This window comes from Agelaius phoeniceus, chromosome 6 (genome assembly GCF_051311805.1).
Source record: "Agelaius phoeniceus isolate bAgePho1 chromosome 6, bAgePho1.hap1, whole genome shotgun sequence".
NCBI classification, from domain to species: domain Eukaryota; kingdom Metazoa; phylum Chordata; class Aves; order Passeriformes; family Icteridae; genus Agelaius; species Agelaius phoeniceus.
In genome coordinates, this window is record NC_135270.1 from 41129750 (window position 1) to 41156890 (window position 27141).

The 27141-nt window shown below is 45.3% G+C and overlaps 1 protein-coding gene across 2 annotated transcripts; it reads right to left on the reverse strand.

Annotated features, from left to right (window-relative positions):
* Window positions 1–173: 173 nt before the first annotated feature.
* Window positions 174–27141, reverse strand: NEK9 (NIMA related kinase 9). Of its 2 annotated transcripts, XM_077180499.1 has the most exons (23): window positions 26861–27141; window positions 26417–26446; window positions 25470–25647; window positions 22568–22623; window positions 21631–21701; window positions 17782–17887; window positions 14711–14842; window positions 13624–13734; window positions 12997–13061; window positions 11966–12016; window positions 11120–11312; window positions 9752–9896; window positions 8569–8769; window positions 8140–8186; window positions 7151–7306; window positions 6615–6723; window positions 5923–6084; window positions 5377–5547; window positions 5105–5164; window positions 4352–4542; window positions 3962–4126; window positions 3083–3295; window positions 174–2684 (listed from the first exon to the last, which is right to left on the reverse strand). In XM_077180499.1, exons 1-23 carry the CDS (start codon window positions 27047–27049, stop codon window positions 2562–2564), a joined length of 2925 nt encoding a protein of 974 aa, XP_077036614.1. In that variant the 5' UTR covers window positions 27050–27141; the 3' UTR covers window positions 174–2561. The 2 variants fall into 2 exon arrangements, with proteins under 2 accessions (XP_077036614.1, XP_054490774.1); XM_054634799.2 differs by lacking the exon at window positions 26417–26446.

A 27141-nucleotide genomic window follows, 5' to 3' on the forward strand; every position in this document is an offset into this window, starting at 1 on the left:
GAAACTGACTTTTTTTTTTTAACCAGAGCAAAGAATCTAAAAGCCCTTTCACCCTCTTTCTATAAGCAAAAGAAAATAACCAAAACCAGAATGCCAAAAAAACAGATGACTGTATGAATATTTCCCTTTCCTTTCTTGGAAAAAAAAAAAGAAAAGGAGTTCAAACACAGGAGTATGAGTTTAAACATTTATTTAAACAGAAATTCCAAACCACTCCACCCTTTAACCTTTCAAAGAAAGACAATGACAAACTAGTTTTCAGCCAGAGTGTCAGAGCAGGCATAAGTTGTGTTCCACTACAACAACTCAGTAGCAATACTAGCAGGAGACCAACACATATGGAGCTAGCACTGCAAGAAGGGGAGAAGTAAAAAGGGTTTGAAACTGCTCAAAGGCACTTCTGCCTGCCTGCCTTTCCATTTTCAGCCCAAGACAAAGGTGCTACCTTTAAACTGCTTTTTTTTTGTTGCATAGCTGGCTGGTGTGAAATCTGTGTTCTGTAACAGGCACAACCTGGATAGCGTGAATCCTCTAAGGCACATATGAGATTGTGGAGCACAGGGCATCCTCTGTCAGGAGCCCTAATCCTCCACTAGATCCAAGGGGAATCCAGTCTGTGCACCTAGCTTCCCAACTGCAGAGCATTGAGAAATGAGGATAGCAGTGCACTGCAGGAGAGCGACTCTCATCAGCTTGGTGCTTGCTTATTGGACATGGCTCAGGCTCAACGTTTCAGTCCTCAAAGGCACTGTTGCACTTGAACAACGACCCTCAAGCCAGGACCCTAACCTGAGAACTGGCTCCAATGCACGGGGGGGAAAGGAGAGCAGAGCCACAAGGGCAAACAAGCCTGGCTGTACCAGGGCACCTGATTCTCACTGCCTCCCAGGAGGGCTCTCCTCCTGCCCTGCTTCTGGTAGCAGTGGACAGGCACTCTGGAACGATTCTTGCCCTGGACACTGCATTGGGAAGACAGCACTTGATTCAGCTCCCAGATACTAGCAATAGGCACCAAATAAGTATTTAAGGAGCATTATGTTACGAGCAAATGGTTTGGCATCCACCTCTAGAGACAAATAGGGAATGCTGGATTCCCCAAAATAGTCTCTCAAAAGAAGCCTGTCAGAGGTGATATGATATTCACCTCCAGTAGACCTAAGGCAATTCTAGTAACATGCCATCAACGGGGATCATTTAAACCTGATGAAATCATAATCCCACTCTCACAGCAAAGGTGAGAGGAACTTAGGACTCCTTGGAGGCACCAAGGCAGGGGAGGCTAGCTGCTCCCGGGGATCCTACCAATCCCATAAGCTTTACTTCAAAGTCAGTTTGCTAATAAATTTAAGGGGAATAAAATTAACCTTGTTCTCTAACAGAAAATGAATAAATCTTGAGCATCAGACCATGCCTCTTCCCATCTCCAATTTTCTTGGGAAAAAGTCTCACTTCTTGAAAGAAGGTGAATTCCGGACTAAGATTTGATCATTCATGGTCTTTGGAGAAGGCTGCATCCTGAGACCACAGCAGTAGTGACCTATTCTGGGTAGGAAATGGCATTCCAGCTTCATCAGAACACTGAGTGGAAAAACACGGATTTTTCCCACACCCACACAGAGTGTAGGCACAGGGACTGAGCAGAAGAGAAGCCAAGCAGGGAGCAGCTACAGGCTTATGCCAAGAAACCAGAAACTCTGGCACCCAAACCAAGTTGAGCAGCTGGAGCAAGAAACAGGTAACTTAGTCTGAGGCCCAGATGCTTGGCATCTGGTTGGGAGACATGTGGTCTGAAACCAAGAAATACAGATCCAATCTCAGACAGTCCCCACTACTGCTACGGGAAACACCCGATTCACTCATCTTGGTGCATCGCCTGGAAGTTGGAAAGCCCTCAGCACCCAGAATAAAGCCTTCAAACTCTGTCTATACAGACCAGTGGACTCAGCCATATGGCCAGAAGCTATGCTTCGAGGCCAGGGACATGCTGTCTACCATGATCTCCCTAAGAGGAACAACTCCACTGCCTCCAGAATGACACATTCGCTGGTCCCTCTGCGCCTGAGCAGAGGGAAGCAGCCTCACTGCCGGGGCCTTACCACGTGGTAAGGAGAGGATCCTAGTCCTTCACCCCTCTGAAGTGAAGGTGGCAAGTCCTAGGCCTCAGCCAGCTTCAGTACAGAACATGTTTCCTCCTCTCATCTAGAGATGCAGTGATGAATACTGGGGTCCCAAAGGCAGCTCCCAGGAAACAGTGAAACAATGAAAGGGCCACAAGCTGCTACTGGAGCCATCGCCATAATGGGGCCGTTCTGCCTCACATGCAGAACTGACAGGTAAGGTACAAAGAGGAACTGCTGCTGCTTCAATCACTGAGCTGGCCTAGAGCTCAAGGGCCCTCCCCCTCTCAAACTCACTCCTAGTTCATATCAAACGTACATGGGTGCTGCTCTGGAGCCTCCGGCCTCGCTCCTTGTCCGCGAGTGACCTGACGCCAGAAAAGCCGCTCTCTGCATTCGGTTAGTGTGCTGTGAAGTTAGATGGATCCCAGTGGGCTCAGGAGACTAGAGGTTGGAGCGGCACGAGTCCGTTCCCAGGAGACACCAGGAATCTGAATCCACATCAGGTTTTGGATCCACTTCCATCTCCTCTTTGGTTGTCTGTGTTCCTTTGGAATGAACCTTCACCTGCCAAAACACACAGCAGTTACCCAAACAGTGCCAGGACAAGCTGCACAAAAGCTAGAAGCTGCACAAGGCCCAGTTTGTGTTCTCCACAGCCATTAGTTACTCTTTGCAACGTATGACTGACCATCACTTCTCATCAAGAGAAATAAAGGGAAATCCCAGGTCCTCAAAACAGTGCGCTGTCCTCAGAGAAACTCTTTCGGCTTCATTCCTGTTTTGCTACTATCAGAGCCTGCATCAGCAGCTTATAAAAGAAACAGGCATCTTTCTTAGTCCCACCAAATTCTGTTCTGATAGAGATGGCTGTTAAGAGTTGCTCTCTTCTGCACAGCCTCCACAATCTGCAGGAGCATGGTGAGCCCTGAGCACGGATGTGCACCCAAATGACGGATTCTCACCTGCTGCATTTCGTCCATTCTCCTGCAGAACCGCTGGAGTTGGGCACTCAGATGAATGGTTTCCTGCTGCAGCTTCTTCTGATCCTCCAGACACTGTAAAACCAGGCCTCGCAGGTGTGTCACCTCCACTTGCAGAGCACTGCACATGCAGCCTGCACCAGGAGATGCATCCTTCCCTTCACCACATGGTAAGGCTGGACTCAGGCAAGTAGGCTGCAGAGACATAGAAGGAAGTCAGGCCAGGTTTGAGTGCAAGGCCAGGAGCTGTATATGCCACAAGAAAAAAAACACACCCAGAGTGTTATCCCAGCTTGTTCCCTGACTTGCCAAATTTCTAGCAGGCAGGGTCAACAAGATGCTTCTCCTTCTGTCCTCTGTACAAAGCCACTAGCTTCCTTCTTTTCCTGGGAAGGCCATTCCTATCCTCCTAGCACCAAAATCCATACAGTTTACCCCCTTTCCCTAAGTGTAGGATCCATGCCTCCCTTGGGACAGAAAACTCCTGAAGTTAGGTAGTCTCACAGGTTGTAATTTCTCATTGATTTTCTGTATCAATTCTTCTTCCTATCTCTGCTTTCTAAATTTTTGTTTTCTGCTAGGCTTCTGAGCCCTCAGCTTCTCTTTTTTTCCAATTGCTTTATACACATTTTCCCACAGAACTGATCTCATTACTTTAAATCTGACCAAGAATCAGCTTTGTACTCCCAAAAAATCCTTGAGAATTTGCAGCATCATCTCTGATTATCACCAGCCCTCTCTTCCTCATCCAGATGAATTAGGCCTATCCAACAGTCTCTTCTCAGCTCTCCCCATAATTCAAACATTGCCATTTATGGTCCCCAAGAGCTTTTAGCCAAGCATTCACTTTGATAACATTACCCAGGGCTCTGTTTTGGGCTTGTTTAATCCAACGGGTTCCTCAGAGGCCACTTTGAGTCCTTGAAGTTTTTGGTAAGGAAGAGTCTCCTTCTCAGGCTCTGAAGATGCCATGCTCAGAGGAAAGGGGCTGTCAGGCATGGGGATGAATTCAGCGTTCTCCAGCTCCTGGATACACAAAAGAAGCTCTCTCAGGCCTGCCAACTTCCTGCAGGTCATTTAATCTCAATCGATGCACCAACACCCTCTTGTGGTTAAACTGGCAGCGAGGCCTTAAGGGCTCTGTGCAACACGGCTCTAAGAACCTACCAGAGTATCCCTCAAAGGTGGAAGGGGCCACCCAGCTTCCCCAGCCTAGATCCCCTTTAAGGCATTTCTGAGAAGCCACGTTACCTTCCGCAGCCAGCCAGGGCAGGAGCTGCTGTCAGCACTGTTGCCTCCTGTAGCTTCCGTGGTGCTGATCCAGCCCCCCAGCTCACGATCTGCTTCCATGGTTCCCCGAAAGCCTCCACTGGGATTGGGAGTTTCTGCTTCCTGTTCATGATCCTCTTCCTCTCCTCCCCCAGTTGTGCAGCTCTGAGGCACTAGCAAACAAAAAGGAAAACTTTATACTTTTCCCACCTCTGCTATTCCTGTTGCAAACCCCAGATGGAGCAGAGAAGATGCATAAATGTGTACTGTATGCCCATGGTGAGAGCACATGCTAGCATTATCCCCCTCAGCAGTTTAGCTCCTAACACTGCCTACAGGCCTCTCCACAAGGGCTTGTGTGCAGCAGTCTTTTGCAGTTTCTTGGCCCCAGCCCTCCCACAGGTCCAAGAAACTGGACTCCACCTCTCCAGCAACTATAGCCCCTTCTCATATCAGTTCCCTTCAGTGAATTCCTCTCAGCTTTTCCTTGTCAAATTGAAGTTCCTCAACAACAAAGGCCTCTCTGCACCCATGCTGTTTATCCTGTTTCACTTGTTGCTTTCTCGGGTTTAGGCCATCCCTTCCTGTGCATGGCACCAACCAGATTTCTTCCCTTTGAGCTCTTCAGTGAGGCCTTTCAAACACAGAGAAACCGTGCTGCAGGACCAAACTTCCTCCACTCAAACTAACCACTGAGTGGACTTAAACCAGAGCTCCTCAGGGCATGTTACTTACCAGTACCAATGGACAGACCACTGCTGTTGGATCGTATTGTTTTGGAGTTCAACACCTTTTCTGCAAGGAGAGAAGCGTGCTTTCAGTCAGAGTGCCATACAGAAAGCAGGATCACTCCTACAAAGCCAGTGTTGCAGGCCTATGGCTCAGAGCAGCTTGCCACATTTCCCCCAGAAATCTGACCTGTTCTCAGGCAAGATTTATACTCTCCTGGCAAAAGAATATATCATCATAAACAAGATCCCAAAACTACATCCTAAATTTACACTTACCAACAATGATGATGGTGTGCCAGCCACGGCATGACAGGTCTGGAACATGATGCAATGATCCAAATATTGGCCGAGGCCACGAGGTACAAATATCTGAGCCGTGAGTTCTCTCAGTTGAGGTCATTGCCAGACGCCCGTTCCCGCCATTACCCCAAGCAAAGATGTGGTTGTCTGAGGAGAGAGAAATTCAGGGGCTCAACTCCCTCCCTCCTTCTCAGCCTGCAGTTGCTGTAGGGATCAGTCTTTCTGCTGTAGCTGCTATCCCAAAGTATCTAATCCACCAGCTCCATTTTGACAGTGGGAGAACAAACCAGTAACAAACCTAACAGGCAGCCACCAAGTCAGTACTCTGCAGCCTTGGGGACAGCAATATCTTGGGCTGCACAGGGGCGATTAACACGGCAAGACAGCCCCAGGCCAGAAGGATTTCTTTATTTCAGGGCTGTGCTGCGGGGCTGGTAAAAGAAACAATCAGTAGGAGCCAGTTAACCCCTCTGCAGATTAAGTTTAAAGTAACCCACTGCAACTTGGCAAAGAGCCACTCACCGTCAGTAGCAGCTATGGTGAATTCATCTCCACATGAAACCCTGATCACCTGCTTACCCCCCAAGGGGCCTCCCAGCAGGTTTATTCCCAGGTGCTTCTTATAGTCCCCGACACCAAGCTGTCCACACTTGTTGGAGCCGAAGGTCAGCAGGCGGCCTCGCTCTGCAAGGAGGAAGGAGGAGGAGACAGTCACAGTGAGGGCCCAGCTCTGCCAGCAGCCATGAGACAGAGCACAGGCAACAACAGGAACAGCTCTGCTGAGCAGCCAGCCAGGCTGGAAGGGGACAGTGCCAACCAAAAGGAATGGGTTTAGCCTGGAAACACCTCCCCAATTCCTTTTCCCATTGCTTCCCTTTTCTGATGCTGGGGGCTGGGACTCCTCACAGTTCTCTGACTGATGTGGCTTGGGCAAAGCCTAAGTTGATCACAAATGATCCCTCTGCTAGCCCAGAGTATAATACTTCCCAAAACTTTTTTTTCTCCCCTCTAAAAAAACAGGAAGGCTGACATTGCTGCTTCAGCTGGCCAGGAAACAAGACTGCTGAGAAACAGGAATCCTGAGTTCCTGGAGCAGGCATGAACCTTGCTACCAAGAGCAAAATCCCCAGTGTCAAGGGCCAGGCTGAAAGGGCAAAGTTGATGTAATGTAATTCAGCAACCAGAATTCAGTTCTTACTGCACTAGGCTCTCACCATCAATAGAAGCTGTGTGTGTCTTCCCTGGAGAAATGGTACGGATCTTGTAGAAGGACAGCTGCTTGGCCAAAGTAAGGGAAGTGGCGTATGGCACCTCACAGTATGTCTGACAAAAGATGTGGGTAAGCACAGAGTGAAAAAATCACACATTCATCAGCTAAGACCTACTCAAGCGAGCTCATAGCTGACCACAATATTAAACTTAAAGTTTAGGTTTAATGGACATAAAGTCTACGTTTTAGGACCTAAAGACAGTCCTAAAACAAGTATGATAAAAAACTGCCAGAATCTGTATCACTGGATAAGCCACCAGAGCAGCTCACTCTGTTTCACCACCTCAGATCTGACATAAGCCCACAGGGCAGACAGAAAACTGAGGAACAAATTGCCCCTTCCCACAATCCCAGTATCCATTGTCTTGACTGGAATTAAAGCATTGGCAGGAAGCTAATGAGCACTTTGTCAGAGAACTTCCATTTCCCCATATACTACTGATTGCTGGGAGCTGGAGCCAGGCATCCAAACACACTCACATCATGATTGATTATCCCTGCTGTGCACTGATTCAGGCCCAGTTTGTTGAACTCGTTGAGTCCACATGCCAAGACTTTGCCTGTCTGGGTAAGCAGGAAAGTTCCATCACAGCCACAGTGAACGGACACAATGTTTAAGGTCTTCGGAACATCCACCTAGGTGGAAGAAATACATCCTAAGAAAATAAAAATCCCAGCACCTATTACATGGAAGCTGGCACATAGAAAACATATGAGGGTAGAGCATTGGCACAGCTAGTCTGGACAGACATTATCAATAGCCAACACAGTTACTTTGAATGAAGCTGTAAGAATACCATAAAGTCTGTAGCATATGGAAACTCTAGTCACAATGCAGATATTCAAGGCAGACACCAGTGACCAGCACAGGAACCTGAAATATGATGCATAGGCAACCTGGCCAGATGAGCTCTACAAAGAGCAAACAGTTAGGTGAGCAGGACTGGGTTTGTGTCTGTGCCATGTGGGTGTGATACTGTGTGATCACAGATACTTGGCTTCCAGGCACATCCTTATTTGTTTCTAACCCACAGTGGGTTGGAATACTGCAGTTACCTCAGCACTGTATTTCAAGAGGGTTCTACTTTCAACTAATCTTTAACTCATTATATTAGATTCAAAGACTCGCAGTAGTTGCACTGCTGTGAGTTTCCTCTACAGACCCAAGGTAAGCCATTTGGTATTTCTCACTATGATTTCTACAACATCTGGCATTTCCAGTTCCATCATGGAAATCAGTGCAATGAAGCTCTAAGCTATGATGCTGTCTGGTTTGTGAGTGGTATGACTCTGCCATGATTGCTAGGAGAGAAATGAAGCAAAATGAAGGGAAGAAGCAAAGTTAAAACCCTTGAAAATTCTATAATGTCTCAGAAAAAACACCTGAGCCTCAGAGAGATAGTATTTCCAAACAGCAACTAATTTGGATTTATGCCCTTGCAGATTTTAAGAAGTAGTCACAGCCCTACCTTCTGAGGGGTGTAGTGATCTTCTTCTGAATCCAAGCCCAAGCGTCCTGCATCAATGAAAAGACTGCAGTTAAAATGGCCTTCCCAAGTGCCCATATCTAAGAACTGGTGTTGCCTCTCCACAGTCTCAAAATAATCTCCCTACAGAACTAGAATCTCCCTGCTCCCCTACACCCATCATCGCCCACCAACCCCACTCACAGAACCATTGGGAAGCCAAGTGGCACCTTAGAGCTTTCCAAAGTTCTAAGGCTTCAGTCTCCAGTTCCCCATTTTTAAAGGAAAGAAAGTCCCAAATAAACAATGTTTTTTGCCCCCAGGGTATATACCAGGCAGCCCTCACCCAGGCCCTGCATTGCACACCTGCAGCAGGCCACTTTCCAGCAGGCACGTCCCAGTCCCTTTAGGGATCAGGGAGACCCCACTTACCGTACTCTCCACAGCCCCACGTGTAGACTTCTCTGTTCCTGGTCAGCACTGCCACATGGTTATCCCCACATGAGACCTGCTCCACAGCATTGGTAAGAAAGAAATCCAGCTGCAGGGGCTCAAGCACTTCAGAGCCATAAGCCTTGTCAACGCCAATGCATCCATAATAGTCTGAGCCAAAGGCATACACCTGGCCCTCATCTGAAGGACAGAAGGGAAGCTTGGTGAGCACACGGGGCTCCTGTTAGGCTGCATATTAACTTCTTAGGACATGGTCAGAGCAACTTCTTTTCTGCAATATTCTCCTTTAGTGCAGAAGAATGTCATCAGGAGACTATGGAGTCCTTTCTTGTTCATGTTAAGATGGATCTTACATGACAACCTGTAGCTACCTCTATGCCAAAAAACCTTTGTCTGAACCTGCCAATTTCTTTAACAGTAACGCACAAATTGATTCTGTGGCCATCTAAGTCACTCCTTCCTCAAAATGAATGAGCTTATCTCTGTCAAATTTCTGCCTTTTCAGCACTGGAAAAATAAGCTTTTTGAGAATAATTTCCATGGGTAAAGCAGAGTCAGATTCTTCTATAATAGACAACACCACACCTAACACATCCTTTAAAGAAGGAGCAGGGTTAGAACTAGAGACAGCTACCAGATGTCAAGCATTCCAAATTAAACAGTAAATCCTAGATACACATTCTTTTTCATCACTGGGTGATTCTTTCCCCACACAGTCCAAAGAGAGTTTCAAATATATCCGCATTCTTGATTTCAGGCTTCACTGTCTTTAGTGTGAGCATGAATGGAGGCAACACATGCACAGGTAAAAGCAGAAACTCTGTACAGACACGTAGATTTGTGGTCAACACCCAGCTTTATCACCAAAAAGTAGCACATCCTTAGCAAAACCCCATCCTTCTTGGGAGTCAATATCTTCCTCTGTGTAATAATGTTGAGCTATCTCAAATGTTGAGATACAATCTATCCCAAATGTAATAATGTTGGTACTATCCTCCAAATTGAGGGATGAGTAACATACGGGGCTTTCTCCTTTGTGCATGAAGCTGCTTTGCTAATCTCATGGCGAAGGCAAACACCTCCAACAGCTCAGCAAAGTGACAGGATTTGTCAATGCCTACATATCCTTAATAGTCTGAGCCAAAGGAGTTGCAGCTCTCACCTGTGATGCACACTGTGAAATCATCTCCACAGGACACCTGGCGAATGGCTTTGCCCTGAAGCTTCTCAACGTGCTTTGGCTGCCGGTAGGAAGCTCGGTCTCCATGTCCCAGCTGCCCGTGCAGCTTGGTGCCCCCCTGCATATTCTGCAAGACAGAAACCCCTGGTGAGGTTACATTCCCAGAATCCCACAGATGGTGTCAATAGTTAACAGTAAACAACAGAAGCAAACAACAGAAGGCAGCAAGGAGCAAGAGAAAATGTTCTGTCTGCTCTTGGGAAGAGACTGCCATCTCTGAACATACAGCAGGCAACAATCTCAGTCGCAGCACAGACTTTAGTGCAGTGATGCACTAACAAGGAGGGATCCAGCCTCAGGTCAGCACCTGGTGAGGAATCCCTGCTCCTTCCTCATCTGCCAGGCTACAGAATCTGCTCCCTGCTGCAGGACTGAAATTCATCCTTCAGCTTTTTGAACTACTTTTCTAAATCCTAATGGCTGCAAAGAAATGCACAACCTGAAACAAATGTCATTGACATGGCCTGACATAGCAATTATACAGGAAAATTATATAAAACAAGTACTGTTGAAACAAAAACTACTAAAAGCCAGCTGAAAGTTTTTAGTGGTTGTTCTTGCAGGAACATGCAGCAAATTAGTCCAAGTTGGTCTCCTCCTATTTGGATCTCTTTCCTTTCTTACTGACTTCTAACCTGTTTTAACAGACTCTGTATAATCAATATAAAAACCTATGGAAGCCAGGATATGACCTCCATGGGAGAGACCATCTCAACCAGAGAAGACTGAATTCAATTGTTTAAAATGCATTATATGCCAACATTTTTTATTCACTTTAAACTATTCCAGAATTTCCACTAATCATAAAAGGCAGAGCTGTTTAGCATGCCTTTGCTTTCAGATGGAAGTTGCCTTGCAGCTGACAACTGTATTACAAAAAGGTCACTCATCCCACCCATTCTGATCTTGAAAAACCTCCTAGAAAATACAAAAACTGAGAATCACTAAGTCTCCACTGCACGTCTAAGTAGTCAGGAATGGAATGAACATCTCAGGAAGAGATGTTTGACTCAGTGTTTGGGCATTCAAGACCACCATCTACAAACCTCAAGTGCACCGCAAGTCTCCAAGACACTTCCTGTCACAACAGAAAATGTCTCCCAGAAAAACCCTTGCCTTGGGAGACTTGTGTTTGCCCCAGCTCAGATGGCCTCAGTGTCCACTGTAGTTGGAATTCTCCCTTTCCAAGCTCCCTGCCCATCTGATTCAAACAAGCTCATGAACAGTCAGCAGTAGATGTGAACCCCCCTTTCCCACCCTGACACGCTTCCTGCAGCTTGTCTCACTTACCACCCAGGTGTAGAGCTCCTTCTCCACCGTCACCACAGCGAAGTGAGTGTTACCAGCACACACCTGGCGGGCACTGCAGCCACTTTTGATGGCATCCAGCTTCTGGGGGGTGGACTTGCCACCACCCCAAACATACACCTCACTAGTGCGGGAAGTCACCACGGCAATGGGAGCCTCGTTCACGGTACTTGACCTGCACAAGACCCCCCCCCACAAAACATACATGCTTTCATGAGTTTGCATTCCCTGTCATCATCCATTTTCCTGCTGTTGTCTAGCAGTTTCCTCTTCACAACCACTCATGGTTTTAATTTTCAAAAATAAAATTCAAAATAAAAACCAAATTCTATTTGATAAATAACAGACAACCAGCTATACATGTCACAGAAGCTAACTGCTTCACAGAGCAGCCCTGCTTACAGGATTGCTGGGAACTGTGCTGAAGCTATGCTATATCAGGTTTTATAGAAGATATTTATTTATATTAATGTAATATTCATCATTCAGACAGTCATGTTCCTCCTGCTGAAGGGAATCTGTGTGAAAGGAGAGATCTACATTACAACTCAGATATGTAGGCTGCAAAGATGACATCCTCAGTAGGACAGATTAGAGCAGGATGGGACCTGCTGAGGTACAGCTCCAGCCATACAAATAAGTAGGATATAAAAAGGCAGAGTAAAGCACAGGACAATAAACATGCTACTGCTGTGTCAAACTTCTAGCATTCAGGGATCCTCTAAACTACACTGTTCCATTAAGGTTGTCACAGGCTAACACTCTCAGTTCCTCTCTGGGGAGCTGTTCTCTCCATACTTCCTTTCAAGCACATGTCTAAATAATTACCTTGGTCGCTTATTTGGCCCATTAAGCAGCGTGACTTTCTCTTCCATCTCCCTGCCAAGGGAGAAAAAGGATTTTAGGAAACAGCAACATTGTCTATGCAATTTACTGACAAGCAGCACACACAGACTGTTTTCCTTTCCAATAAAATGCTGCTGCCTCTTGGAGGAAGCATGGCAGCTGTTTACCAGCTCGCAGCAATACACAGTAAGTAGGGCAGAAGTAATGTAGCACACAGCTAACAAACTTCTAGAGAGCTGAGGAAAACAAACTATGTCTGCATGAAAATGCAGCCAACCAATACCCATATTGCACAAGAATAACCTTAAAAGGCTAAATATTATCAGGATTTGGGCTTTTACCAATGCCTATAGTGAGACAAAACTCAAACTCCGCTGATTACCAAGCAAAAGAGTATTGCTATAAAGGACTAAGTCTGCTGTCCCCAAATAAATAAATGTGGAATAAAAACAGCCCAGAATTACTGTCTTGGTCATGACAAGATAGTGTGTGCAGGCTGATGGTCTAAACTAAGCTAACATGGGCCACTTTCAATGCAAGTCTCTCTCAAAGAGGGAGACAACAAAAGGAAAAAGTGGAGGTCTCTGTATATTGAAAGAATATATATCATTCTCTATACTGAATGATCCATATATTTTGAATATATATATTCAAAATGGCTTTTTCCAACGACTGCAAGAGGATCTCTGTGACTCTTCGTTCACAGAAATTTGAAGAGTAAGAAGAAGCATTCCTCAAACAGTGTCAGAATGGAATACCTCAAGGTTCTCAATACAAAAGCTTCTAAGGATGCAGACCTTTCCCACGCACCAACAGAACATCAGACCAGAAGACAAGACTGCAAAAATGCGCTTTTCCCCTAAAGAAAATGAAGTACTTAAATATCTGCCTCACATCAGTCTAAATTCACTTAAGAAGGTTACTATGAAAGCATAAACACCACCAGTCTGCACAACTCCTCCTGTGTTCCCTGTCAGCCATCCAGGTTTTCAGGCAAGACCATCTGAGATTACCTCCTGCGTTTGCTGAGGAGGGGATGTTCGAGCAATTCATCTGCAGTGGGTCTCTTTTCTGGGTCCTGAAAGAAGAAAGCAACAAGTAATTCTCTGGGAAATACTCATCATCTACAACAAAATCTTGGGCCAGAAGACTCATTCATGCCTGCATGGACTTCCTTCCTTGACTCCCTTCAGACCGAAAAGGAATCCATTCAAACATTTAGAGTGAACAGGGATAAATACTGCAGATGTGCAGGAGGGACTTGCATGCTCCAAAGGTATTAATACTATGTTTGCTCTCAATAAATTAATTCCCTACAGAAAGCCAGAGCCCTGAGAGACTGTACTGAGATGATGCTCCTACCTTCACAGCACTGCATTAAAAAATAATTGCTTCTACCAGCCCATTAAATACTTGTGATCACAGTAAACCCAGCACACCTCCAGAGCCTGCAGGACTGAGACAAAGTTTTCAGAGGACTGGAGAAAGCCCAACCTTAGTGATGCCTCAGGCCCCACAAAAATTACTCTGCATCAACAGCTCACATACTGAAACAGGCATGTCATTCCCCTTCACTCATGAATTCCATGGCTGAGACAGCTGGGAATGGGCATCTGAAAGTTATAAAATATTTCACCAACCTGATCAAGGCAGGAGTTCACCATCTGGATCAGCTCCCAGGAGTAGACAGTGGAATCCACCTCCATGGCACGATTTCCCTGTACAATCTTCACACAAAGGTTCAAGGGATTCTAGGCAGAAACCAGAAACCAGTCATAATGGAACCAAACTGGACAATGTGTCCAATGGGGAGAGATGCCACCACTACTTTCTTCCTCCATCTCTGATCAGGACACATCCCTCTTCTTCCCTTCCTAGCAGGTTCTCCAGAAATCTAATAACAATTCCTGCAGAAATGGTACCTCTGATAGATAGGACTTGGCAACATCCAGCCTTTCACCAAATTCTCTAACAGGGCAGGGAGATCAAGCTTCTCTTTGCATGAAATCTCCTCTGTGGTACATTGCCCTTAAACACAGCACAGCAGCAAAGCCTGGACTTGAGAGCCATCACTGGAGAAAGTCAGGAAAGGGTGGTATTTTCACATCTTCTCTTTCAGGGTTACAAAATCTTGCCTACAACAACTAGCAGCTTCTCCCATCATATGGCACAAACTAGCAAATCACATGTGTCAGCCAACAATGCTCCTTTCACCCTCCCCTAAGCCAACTTGACCAGGCTTCTCTTGCAGCCAAATTTTGAGAAAGAGTAACAGGATCTAATCCTATGAAATGTGAAGGCCAGAACCTTTTCCTACAGAATGCTACACAGAAAATTCACAGCTAGTAATGCTAAAAGGGCAAGAAGACTACACAGTCACAAACCTCCTCCTTGTAGTGAAAAGGACACTTCCTTCACAACCATGATACAAATTAGCACAGTTATTATTCTGCATCTAACAAACATGAGCTGCAGACAAGGGTGGGTTTGGCAGAAGCCAGGAAGGCTGCTGCATGAAGGCAGGAGGGAAATCTGCATGAAGGATAAGGGGAATCATGCAGACATTTTCTCTGGCTATAGCTGTCACTCTCAGGCCACTGTTTTTTTAATTAGCAGGTTTAAACAACAACAAAAGAAAAAAATGACTGAGGAAAACAATGAGCTGAGTGTGAATCTTAGAACAATAAAAAATAAGGTTATTCAGTCCATATTGGTTTGAAGACTTACAGTAGCATCAAAGGTCCTCTTCAGGGTAAGCAGCTCAAAGATGACACAGCCCACAGCCCAAATATCTGATTTGAAGTTGTATTTCACACCCTGGCAGAGTTCTGGGGACATGTAATATGGAGTTCCCACCAGCTAGGAAAAAAAAACATTTAAAAATCAGAAATGATCCAGCAGCTTTCAATTCAGGAACTCTGTACCCATTCTGTTCACACAGGACAGAGCTAGACACAGCACTGGTGATACACCTCCCTAATGTCCTGGAGGGATGGGAACAATAAGCACACTTTTTCTCCTGTCACCCACAAACCTGTCTGGCCTCGAGCTTCCTAAAAGATCCTAGACACCTCTCTTCTCATGTACCTGATATGGTACAGACTTCTCACTAAAGTAATAGTCACAAAAACACAGCAAGGACTTTCCCCTCTCATAAATATACATCATTTAGGGGTACTCAGGGCCTTATGTACTGACCAGGCATATGGAAACCATCACATGAGGCTGAAGAAAAAAGGATCTAGCAAAGCTTCTACATACAGATGCCAGACCTTGGCTATGGAGCCACGGTGATCACAAGATAGTGCCAGGACAAAGGCTGCTCTGTCTCAAAGAAAAAGAAGGGTTCCTTTTGGGTCAGTACGTAGAAAACTGGCTTGAGTCCCACCCAAAAGGCCTTCACTTCAGAAGTGGACTTTCCTGAACAATTCCTTTGTGTAGGACAAACACCCCCACCACACAAAAATCCAAACCCCTGCACATAAAAACAAAAGCCTCCCAGGTACTGCAGAAGCAGTGGCTTAGCTCAAAGTCACAACAAGGAGACACAGAACAAACGTGATAAAAGATGTAAGAATGAAGCTTCCAGATGAATGGAGCTCACTCCTTAGAAAGAAACTAGACAGCAAAACAAAGTAAGAGAGAATTTAGAAAAGGGAGAAATATTTATAGATGACCTCTTTTCAACTCTCTCAGCAAAGCTCCAAGGAGCTTTACAAAGCCTGCCCTTCATGAGGCTCTGCAAGTACACTGGATACCTAATGGGCACATTGAGAGTGTGCCATCTCCCTCCCATTTCCTGTCACAGAGCCTGACCACTGCAGAGCTACACAAATCCCTGCCATGGGAAGGTTCAGGAGCCCTGAGATTCTGAGTATCACATAGAGAACTGGGACATTGCACCTAAACCTTTTTTAAGCAAAGGATAATGTAAGCTTTCTCTAAGACAGATGTATTTTCTGTATCTTCTTTGGTAAATGGTAGAAAATGATAAATTAAGAAATCAGTGTTTAGTAAGAAAGATGTGAATATTCTACAAAATCACAATTTGACTGCTACAATTACAAATACTGATAATAACATGTTTTGCACTCATTTCCCAAAAAATTGCTTCCAGTCTGCCACTGGTCATTAGGTTACAGATTGAGCAACTAGACCAAAGGATAGCCAGCATGAAAAAATCAAAATATGGTTGAAGGTGTGTAGTTCAAAATTTTTCATAGGTGAAAAGGGAAAAAACAATGTTTGCAGGTCTAGTAGGTATAAATGAATACAGACAACACAGGCGAAAACAAACCTGGAAATTCACAGCACAGACTGAACTGCCTCTGAAAGTCAGGCCATGAAAAGTGTGAAAAACAGAAGTGACTCTACTGCAGTGCAGCCTAGTGAAGGCTTTATGCAGCAGCCTTGAGTCCCCACTTCCAGTGGAACTGCACAATAGTGCTCATGTTCTGGAAGGAGACTGGCAAGTATTTAACTACACATCCTAACAGAACACCAATGCCTGGCCTTAAATTGAATGATACAGGCTGGTAAGAGGAAGTGTGAGCTGGCTTGTGTCCCAAACTATAATAAAGGCTTTAGCAGACAGGAACCTCAGACAATGTCTCCCTTTCCAAGCCTAACACTCACCACAGATATTAATGGAGCTGAGAAATCCAAGCTGAACCTTGTAAGTGCCTGCAATACAGCTTACCCTGTGTCATAACTGGCTGCAAAAATGCTTTCTGGCGGGGTCTGGAACAAGACCAAGTTTGACAGTCTTCTGGCAGAATTAATCTCTCCTACAAAGTTTTGTCCCCCTTCAGGAACATTACCAATAAGCCATACATCTGGTTACCATAAGAAACACAAGTGCCTTTCTTGCTTCTTCACAATCCAGTTCAGAGCCTGAATATTAAAGAGATTTGAGACATGCCTGTGGCACAGTGCAATGTCAGGCACACACATCCAAGCTATCTCAGATCCACCTGAGGCAAAATTTACCTGTTAGCACAGCAGCATGACAAAATTACTGTAATTTGTTAAGCTGGCCTTAACTAGCCCAGAGGGAGAGCATTGCTCTGATGTGACTATAGTGCTGTCTCTGTCCTTCAGCTAACACTGCCTTCCTGTTACACAGACTCACCTTTAGAAGTACCGTGCCTAGGGGAAAGAAGAGCAGTGCTCTCTAGCATGGCTACACCAGCTCTGGTACAATTCTATTCCCATAGTGGCACCTATCTTTAGTCTGCTGCTGCTTTCCAGAGAGACAGACCTCCAAAAGGTAACCTGGAAGCAAGGATAACTGGAGGCTGCAACACATCAGCAAATATGGCAAAGTTAGTGAGACAAAGTTAGGAAGTAAAGTTGTAGCAAGGTGGGTGCCAGTCTCCAAGTAATAAGTGACAGGACAAGAAGAACTGGCCCCAAGTTGCACCAGAGGAGGTTTACATAAAATACTAGGAAAAATTTCTTCACTGAAAGGGTCAAGCATTGGAACAAGATGCCCAAAAAAGTAGTTGAGTCACCATTTCTGGAAGTGTTCAAAACAACCTGTGGATGTAGCACTTGGGGACATGGTTTAGTGATGAACAGAGCAGTGCTGCGTTAACAGTTGGACTAAATGATCTTAGAGGTCTTTTCCAGCCTTAATTCTATGATACCATAACACCAAGGGAAACTGAGGGGTGGGGGAAAGGAAAGTAACAGAAAACAAGCAGCAAGAACGTACAGCATCCCTGGTCTTCTGCAAGGCATGCAGAGATGAAAGAAAAACACAACTCAGTTTGCACACAAAGATGGCAGATACTCACAGTCTCAGCCATAGAGTACTCAGAGTTCAGCTTCTTTGCCAACCCATAGTCTCCCAATTTAATCAGGTTTGCCTTGGTTAGAAAGATATTTAATGTCTTTATGTCTCTGAAACGAGAAAAAGAAATTCAAACACTTGAATACGCTTACAGATTTCACGGTTTTTCACAGATTAATATATTTTCCCCCTAAAATGAGCTACTTGCTACTCTGCCAGCACTCTGTCACACATATGTACACAGAGTTCTCCAAAGGCAATTCTGCCCCAAGTACCAGGGCAGTAACTGCAGTTGTCCATGTTTTATCACATTCCCACACAAACACAACACAGTTGCAGAAGCTCAGGCTCAGACACCTATGTAAAGGCCACAGATCAAAGATAGTTCTTTCTCCCCTCTCAGTTTCTTCTCATATGAAGGTCATTGAGCAGGTCTTATTTTTGCTAGTTTTATAAATAGACCCAAGCCAGGAGACGCTGAGCTCACTAAAAACATAAGTGTAAGTATGAATATGTATGTATGCAAATATAAACACATACACAGAGGGTGTGAAACAGATGCCACTCTAGAACTTAAGCATAATGTCTTTACTCCTCAAGAAGAACTCTTTATAACATGACACAGGATTTTAGCCCATGAGTTGGCTGGGCTGACTGAGAAGGCTTAGTCTAGATTTGAAGGGGGAAGGGGGTAAGAGCAGGCTGGTTAAACAGGAGCCTGTGGGCTGCATGCCAGTGTTGGGGGTGAAATCCATAGCCCAGGTGAAGTGCATCTGCACCAACACACACAGCATGGGTAACAAACAGGAGGTCCTGGAAGCCACTGTGCAGCAGGGAAGCTGTGACACAGCTGCCACCATGGAAATGGGGTGGGGGGACCACTGGAGTGCTGCAGTGCAGCTCTTCATAAGGGACAGGCTGCAAGGACAGGCATGGGGTGGCTCTGAATGCTGGGGAGCGTTTTGACTGCACAGAGCCCAGGGTCAGAGACAATATGGCATGGTGCCTGGAGGTGAGAATCAGGGGGAGGATCACCCAGGCAGGATGAAGACCCAGATGAGATTCCACAAGCAGCTGGCTGATGTTTCATGATCACCAGTTTTTGTGGGAGATTTTACCCTGCTGCATGTCTGCTGGAAACTCAGCACAGCACAGAGGAGGCAGTCTGGGAGCTTCTTGGAGGATGGATGTGGAGATAACTTCCTGACACATCTGGTCAGAAAGCCTACTGGGGCAGTGCCTGCTGTTTCTGAACAGGGAAGGGCTGGTGGGAGATGTGGTGGCCAGAGGCCATCTTTGGTAGTGGCCACAAAATTAGTTTTCAATTCTTGGTGAAGTAAGGAAGGGGGTCAACCAAACCTCTACATCTTGGGAGTTCTGGAGGGCAGACTTTGGTCTTTTCAGGACACTGGTTCAGACAGACCCTTGGGAAACTGCTCTTAAAAACAAAGGAGTCTAGGAAGGCTGGACATACTTTAGGAAGGAAATTTTAGAGATGCAGGAGCAGGCTGTTGGAGAAGCTGGCAGCCCATGGCTTGTGTAAGTGCACTCTTTGCTGGGTTAAAAACTGCCTGGGTGGCCGGGCACAGAGCATGGTGGTGATGGGTGCCACATCCAGGTGTCAGTCAGTAACCAGTGGGGTTCCCCAGGGCACAGTGTTGGGCCAGTCCTGTTTAATACCTTTATCAATATTTTGGACGAGAGGATTAAGTGCACCCTCAGTTTGCAGACAACACCAAGCTGGGCAGGAGTGCAGATGGGTTGGATGGTAGGGTAGGTTCTAGAGTGGGATCTAGACAGGCTAGATCCATGGGCTGAGGCCAGTTGTAGAGGTTCAGTAAGGTGAAATGTCAGGTCCTGCACCTGGGCCACAACAGTGGCAGTGCTACAGGCTGGGGGCAGAATGGCTGGAAAGCTGCCCAGCAGAAAAGGACCTGGGGATGCTGGTTGACAGCAGCTAAACATGAGCCAGTGTGTGCCCAGGTCACCAAGAAGGCCAGTGGCATCCTGACCAGTATCAGAAGAAGCGTGCCTTCTTGTTTAAAACAAATAGGATTGTTCCTCTATTCTCGGCACTGGCAAGTCCACACTTCAAGTCCAGTTCTGGGCCCCTCACTGCATGAAAGACATTGAGGGGCTGGAGTGTGTCCTGAGAAGGGCAACACAGCTGATGAAGGGTCTGGAGCACAAGTCTGATGAGAAGCAACTGAGGGAGCTGGGGGTCTTTAGCCTGGAGAAAAGGAGGCTCAGGGGAGAACTTTCCACTCTCTACCACTGCCTGAAAGGAAGGTGCAGCAAGATGGAGGTCAGTCTCTTTTCCAAGGTAACTGATGACAGTTTTCACAAGAGGAAATTGCCTCAGGACACACTGGGAGAGGTTCAGGTTGGCTATCAGAAGAATTTCTTCACTGAAAGGGTTGTTAAGCATTGAATGGGCTGTCCAGGGAAGTGGTAAAACCATCATCTCTGGAAGCATTCAAGAAACAACTAGATATAGCACTTAGTGCTATGGTTTAGTTGACATGGTGATGTTCAGTTTGACTCTTGAGATCTTGAAGGTCTTTTTCAGCCCTAATGATACCATGATTCTAGGTACTATGACCAAGAGGTCGAAAGGCTGATGGCCAAAACTGATAGAAAACTCTCTCAGACAGAGTAATCCGTGTGTAGTTTCACAGATCAACACAAGAGGCTGGAAATAGAGAGGAAGCCCTGGCAGCATGATATGCTTTTCATGGCCAACACTTCTGAACACCCACTTTTCCTAATGTACCATCAACAACTTCCCAGTGTAGGTCAGGAAAACATCAAGTAAAGCAGCACTTTGCATTCATCCACTTGGGCCATCACAAAGCCCTGGGTCACTCTGACAATGTCTGCAGCAGAAAGAAATCACTGCAAACATTTAAATAATTGTTCAATTTGTTATTATGGAAGGATTTGGGGCCACACATGTTCAGAGGTGGTAAGCAGGAAATCACTGCAAAGCAGGAGAGACATGGCATTTGCTTCAGGCCAAAAACTTAGGCACTATTTGCTGAGTGTAGGCTACCAGCCCCTCATTAGCAAGGCTTGCCAATTACTAAAGATTCAGAATGGCAGCAGCCAGGATGCTATCCTACAGAAAACATCCTCACACAGCTAACCCCATAAGTTAGTGCAGCACATGATCCAACTGTGCTGGAGGTGGCTGTCTACATGTGCAGTATCCCCCGGAACATCATGGCCTCCTTGAAACACACATAAGATGTGAAATTTACTGCTCCCAAACAGAAAAGGGCAACAAAAAAAAAGTAATTAGCTACACATTAAAATCTCAGAATAACTGTCAAAATCACCACTACAAGCTAACAGACTGTCCTAGCTTCTTAAGTAACAGGCCACAGAAATAAGATTCAGACAAATGCAGGACAAATCTTCAGGTTATATTAGAGCAATGGACAAATGCAGAGTCTTCATCACCATTAGCCTCCAGGAATTACAGAATGATGTACACATTGGCTTGCAGCTATTAACTCTGGAACAGCTCAGAAGTACCTTTGCCCTGTGGTAAATGCTCTTCCTACCCACTTTAACAAACATCATTTATGTGCTATCGCAATAAAGGGCAAATTTACTTCCTTCCTATGTGGATAAACTCTTTGTTCATACAGCTGCAGTTCCAACTTCAAATACGAGATTTCCTGCACATTTATCACAAGATGGTTTCTAGCCCAATAAAAAAGGGATTCTTGACATCTAGGAGATCCTATTACACTGTGGAGAGAAGCTTGGTGCTTGCTTCAAACAAAAGAGCAAAGAAGTTCTTCACTGACCGCCATGAACTGCACTGGTTTCTGCATGCCACACTTACCTGTGAAGAATTCCAGCTCGATGAATGCAGCTCACAGCTGAGGCAATTTGAAAGAGATACCAAACCACCATCTGCACAGGGAGAAATATAAGTATAATGTGAGGCTTGAAAAAAATTAAAAAACCACAAAACCCTACACGTCCCTGTCCCACTGAGGCACAGCAAGATGGCCTGGCCATACCATTTAGATGCCCTTTCAGAAGTATGAAAATTTTAGAATTTTCTGGTTTGGAAATCTCTAAAACAGATATTTCCATAGGTAGATTGCTCTACTTCCATTCATAGTGTCTGTCCTGACAAGCATTAGAGATCCAATAAGTGAAAAGACTTCAGAATGACAACTAATGACCACTTGGGAAACACCTACAGTTGTGCTCTCCAAAATATGAACTGGGATCATTAAATACTCTCCATGAGCCAGAAAGCCTTAGAAGTCACTATATAAGACAAGTAAGTGTAATCTAAAACTAATCAGCTCAGCATGCAGTGAAAGCAGACGGCAAACAGTAAGTTTTAAATAAAATAAAGACAGAAAATGAGAAGATAGATTCAATGAAATTACTTGAAAAAAAATATGTACAAAATTGTTAAGAAGGGACAGAAACAGAGGGTCCACTAGGAAGAAACACAGAAAGAGGTTTAAAAGTTAAATGTTTGCCAAGATGATAAGGTGAAGAAAGCCAGCTCTCTTTCATTATTCCTCCCTTGGAACTATATACTGCTTATAGACAATTTAAAAGGAAAATAAGTTTCAGATAGTCCATAAATGCTTGCAATATTGAACAAGGAGGATACCAGCCCCCAGATAAACACAGAAATTCCCCACCATCACAATGAAAAAAATTTGAAGAAATACACAAATAATCCTACAGATTATTTGTGTATTTGCCAGAACATTAGGCCAGCCCCACTGCTCCCTCAAACCACTCCAAATTACCTCTTCTTCAAATAACTTGTCTTTCTGTCGCAGAATCTTATCGTAGAGGTTCCCTCCTGTAATTATAAGTGAGTGAGAAAGACAGAGATGTTCATCTTAGTTAATGGCAGCAGTTACTCTGCTCAAGTGCTGCTGGGAATACTCAACCCCCCTAAGAGATCTGATCCATCACTACAGCTCTCTCACAGCATTCTTCACTTAAACTCATCAGGCACTCACAAAATTAAGTTCTTCTTCCATCTAAGAACTTCAGTGTGTGTTTAAGCCTAAGCAGAGACAATTCTCTAACACCACCCTTTAATACTCTCTGAAAAGCAAACCAGTAAGCTCAGCCAGCAGTCCCTACTTTTTTTATTTATCTTTTTAAGTGTTTTCTTGGAGTATGTAAACATGTATTAGGTGTACACCAAATCACATGAGATTGTCCTGTTCAGCATTATATATACAAATAATACATTAAAAAAGAGAAAGAAAACAATTTTTAAGTCAGAGTAGTCCCTGAAAGCACAATTTACTGTCTTTCCCTACCTATTCCCTCTGGACTGGCCTCTCCTTTATCTGCCTTGCCAAATACACTGGTGCAGAATTCACAAAGCACTGACAACAACAGTACCACTAACAGAAGCCTGAAATCAGCAGAAATCTTTGGTGCACCCCATGACTTCAAGAGAGCAGACTGAAAATCAAGGAGAGCTAAAAGAAATCATGCTGAGGGCTGCAGGTATTTAAACTCTCTGTCAGATCAGCACCCAAACAGTAAATCCCAAAACTCTGATCACCTCCTGCTGTTATTCCAAATCCCAATTATCATATATTATATATATTTCTTCTCATTCAGCCTTGCTGTAACTTCTCAGCATTTCTTTTTTCTGCCTTATGTTCACATTTACAAATTAGCTACAAACCACTTTCACACTCACAATTTAACCAAAGTATTCACTTCTGCCTCTTCTTATGAATATCTTTTCTAACCATTCAAATTTTGCAGGTTTTTAGTCAATTGTGTTTTTCATCTCTCTTTTTTTCTCCCATCTTTTTTGCAGCTTTTTGGAACAAAAGAGCAGCATGATAGGTACTACATTGCCAAAATCCTACCCAAGGAGACAAGTTAGCTCTTGACTCATACAACCAGTACTTCTATGCACACATACAAAAACCAAATTAATTTTGTATTTGTTTCATCTACTCACATCTAACCTTCCAATGCAGGTTATTCTCTTTTCAATTACTGTATTTTATAGGATATTTCTTTCCAAATGTATTTCATTTGTATTCACTGATGTTATCCCATGGTAAATCCAAGTCTTACAGTACCACGATGTACACATGGAACCAAAAGCAAATAAATCAATAACTTGCCTTGCTCCTCTGTAAAACAGGGGCAACATTTACTGAAATTTGAAATTCTTTTCTAGATCTTCAGAAGAGACAAGCCAATTAAACAGTAAAAGCTTTGGATTCTGAGAAGTGTCTGAAAGTGACTAGTCCAGCTTTACTTTAAAAATTACTCACAAATTATCTTGGGCTTGTACACTGTAAAAAAAAGCCAAAGAAACAACTCTTTATGCATTGGCACAACCACTACGTGGAAGTCCAAAGAAGATTTCCTCTTTCTCATGTCCCTTGTTCTCTGCCATTCAGACACATTCAGGCAACACCAGCTATACACTCATCTCTTGGTTATTATCCCAAAGCCAACAGAGGCATTTACAAATGTGCACAGACATCAAGACTACACAGCTTTTCTCTATGCACTCCAACAAATTTATCATGGCCTCAAGCATGCAGTCTTTCCACGGCAAGTAAGCAATTGACACAGAGAGAGAACGCCTAAAATAAAAGGCGCCTCAAAGAGCTAACATTCCCCTATGCTTGCACTGGGCTCCGTCCTCCATAAGAACAAAAAGCAGAGAAGAAAAACCAGCTTTGGCCAAGCTGCCAACCATGATATCTGACACCCTTCTAAAGGACCTTGCACAACTCTGTGGTGCTCTCCAACCTGTTCCAGTGAAAGCAATCTGCTGTATAAGGTAATCACAACACGACTATACCCTTTTCCAGCAAAAAATGTTTCTACCAATGAGCCAAGGCTTAATGCAAGCCCTATACAAACACCAGATACTCTGCCTGGGGAGCTGTCCCACTCACCCAAACAGAAGCCACACTGCAGTTCCAGGCATGTATCCTGTTCCAGCAGTGTAAACTGTCTATGGGCTCCTCTTCCTGCCATCTAAGAGCAACAGCTGGTCACAGCCTCATTGCAAATCCTGCTCTCGCTCTATCTGAGCTAGGATTGCCTTCCCTACCAACTCCAAACACCATCATCTGAGCTACTCTTGGACAGAATTTCAAAACTTTCTCCACCACCAGAAGGACCAGGTTCGTTGTTTGGGGTTTTTTAATAGTAAATGTAAAAGCTGAAAGCAGAAATCAGGAAAAAGACCTGACTGCAGCGTACCACGACATTTTTAAGCTCTGATTTATAAATGCCAAATTATAAACCTTTTTAAGTAACAGTACTGAAAAAACAGCCCCATTCTACATGGCTAGAGATGCCCAGAGAGTCTCCCAGTCTTTTCCCACTGCCCTCCTAAAAGAACACAGCAAGATGCACTGGAAGTGTTTATCACCAGTAATCCAATCCTTTCAGCACACCAGCCATTCAGAAAACTCAAGAAATCATCAACTGCATAGACTGCCTCCACTAACTACTGGGCTTCTTTTTTTAGCATCTGAGACACAAATCAGAAGGGTTCTCAGTCTCCTCTTCAGGAGCTATGCAGCAGAATTCACCACCACTCCTTTGCTCTCCAGACCCCAGAAACACTTGCTGCAGGTTCTGCAGGAGAGTGACCCGGACACATGGCAGCTGCCTGTTCACAGATGGGAGTAGGGATCTCACCATTACAGTATTCCAGCTCAATCAGGAGCGTGGTGTTATCCATGAAGTGATTGTAGTATGCAATGATGTTCTCATGCTGCAACAGGGCCAGGATAACGATTTCATTCAGAGCATCACGACGCTCCTTTTCTGACAGCCGGGTCAGGTCCACCTCCTTCCACACTACAAGCGAGTCATCCTGAAACACAAAAACATCTTTCAATTAAAAAAACACTCTTATGAAGAGAACAGTATGTGCCTTTATACCAGGGAATAAAAATACTAGGAAAATTAAAAGACTTTCCTGTCTCTTACATATTTCAGAAAAATATTCCTCACAACTTAAGTTTTGAGGTTTGCAGTTTGTCATTAGAAATAGTAATGGCCTGAAGCCATCTTGCTAGCTGGCAAATACTCACTCTGGGGAAAAAAAAACCAAAACCAAACACCAAACCAAGGGAAAGACACAGGGTTTGTCTTATTTCAATAAAGACTAAACTTACTCGAGTAAAGGGAGAACACTGTACTTTTAGTGCTGTAACTGTAGGATATTGTACAAGAGCATAAGCTGTCACAAATATTCAAAGGAAAAAGCCTAAAGAAAAAAAAAAACAAAAAAAAACCAAAACAAAAAACCTCTCCAAAACAAGCCAATAAGGAAACCAGAATGAATTTAGATTTAGTTTGCCCTTGTTAGGCCCACACACGTTATCAGGCATGCTATGAGTGATCTCTCAAGTGAACAGTGTTCACTTATACCTGTGCAAGCCATGGCACCTCAAGGTGGCCAGAAAAAAATTGAAGAACTTTCCTTTGGAACTAAATCGAGCATTTTTCCTTGACAGCCACTAAAACCACAACTACAATTGAACTGGATGGTATTGAACGAGTTGGGAGCAACGGGAGGACTGGCTTCTCATCCAGTCACCCCAGATTACACTGAAATGCTGAGCATGTGAGACAGTTACCTGTATGAGATGACCCCATGTCCTCTGTAACTGGAACAAAACACAGAAAAATGAGTAGTCTACTAGCGTGGGAAGAACCTCCACATCTCCCTGCCAAACTTCAGGGGACCCAGAGACTGGCAGTGCCCAAACGCTACAAAGCCCAGACCCTGCACCCCCGGACACTGAGGGCTGAAGCTGTCACTTCGTATCCGGGCTGTTCCCAGAGCGGTGCCGGGGGATGTCACCCTGGGGGCTGTCAGTGCCCCCCTGGGGGCTGTCGGTCACCCCAGGGGCCGGGCCCAGCTGAGGCTCGTCGGCCACCAGCGCCTTCGAGGACCGGCCCCTGCCGACCGCCCCTCCGGCCCTGGCAGCGGCCCCCGCCCCTCTCGGAGCGGCCCCGGGGCCCCTGGGCGGGGGCGGCGGCACGGAGCCCTTCCGCCGCCGCCGGGGCCGCGCACCTACCTCGGTGCGGCGGTACAGGGTGGCCTCGCCGAAGGCGCCGCGGCCCAGGGTGCGGATGGGGATGTAGTGCAGCTCCTCCTGCTCGCCGGGCACGCCGCCGCCGCCGCGGGAGCCGCCCCTGCCCGAGGACTCGTTGCCGAAGTCGGAGCTGATGGAGTCGCAGTGCCGCTCGTACTCGCCCAGCGACATGGCGACGGCGGCCCCGCTCGGCCCGGCGCTCCCTCAGCGCGGCCCCGCGGGCTCCATGTCGGCTCCCGACGGCGACCCGGAACCGCTTCCCG

What these genes read in the sequence shown, in the direction of transcription:
- NEK9 (XM_077180499.1), bottom strand. Translation starts at nt 27,049, where the DNA reads ATGTCGCTGGGCGAGTACGAGCGGCACTGCGACTCCATCAGCTCCGAC. An exon ending in CACCATAGCTGCTACTGACG is followed by an intron (nt 5,548 to 5,922) that starts GTGAGTGGCTCT and finishes CTCTCTCCTCAG; the next exon opens with ACAACCACATCTTTGCTTGG. An exon ending in TGGTCTGTCCATTGGTACTG is followed by an intron (nt 4,543 to 5,104) that starts GTAAGTAACATG and finishes TTTGTTTGCTAG; the next exon opens with TGCCTCAGAGCTGCACAACT.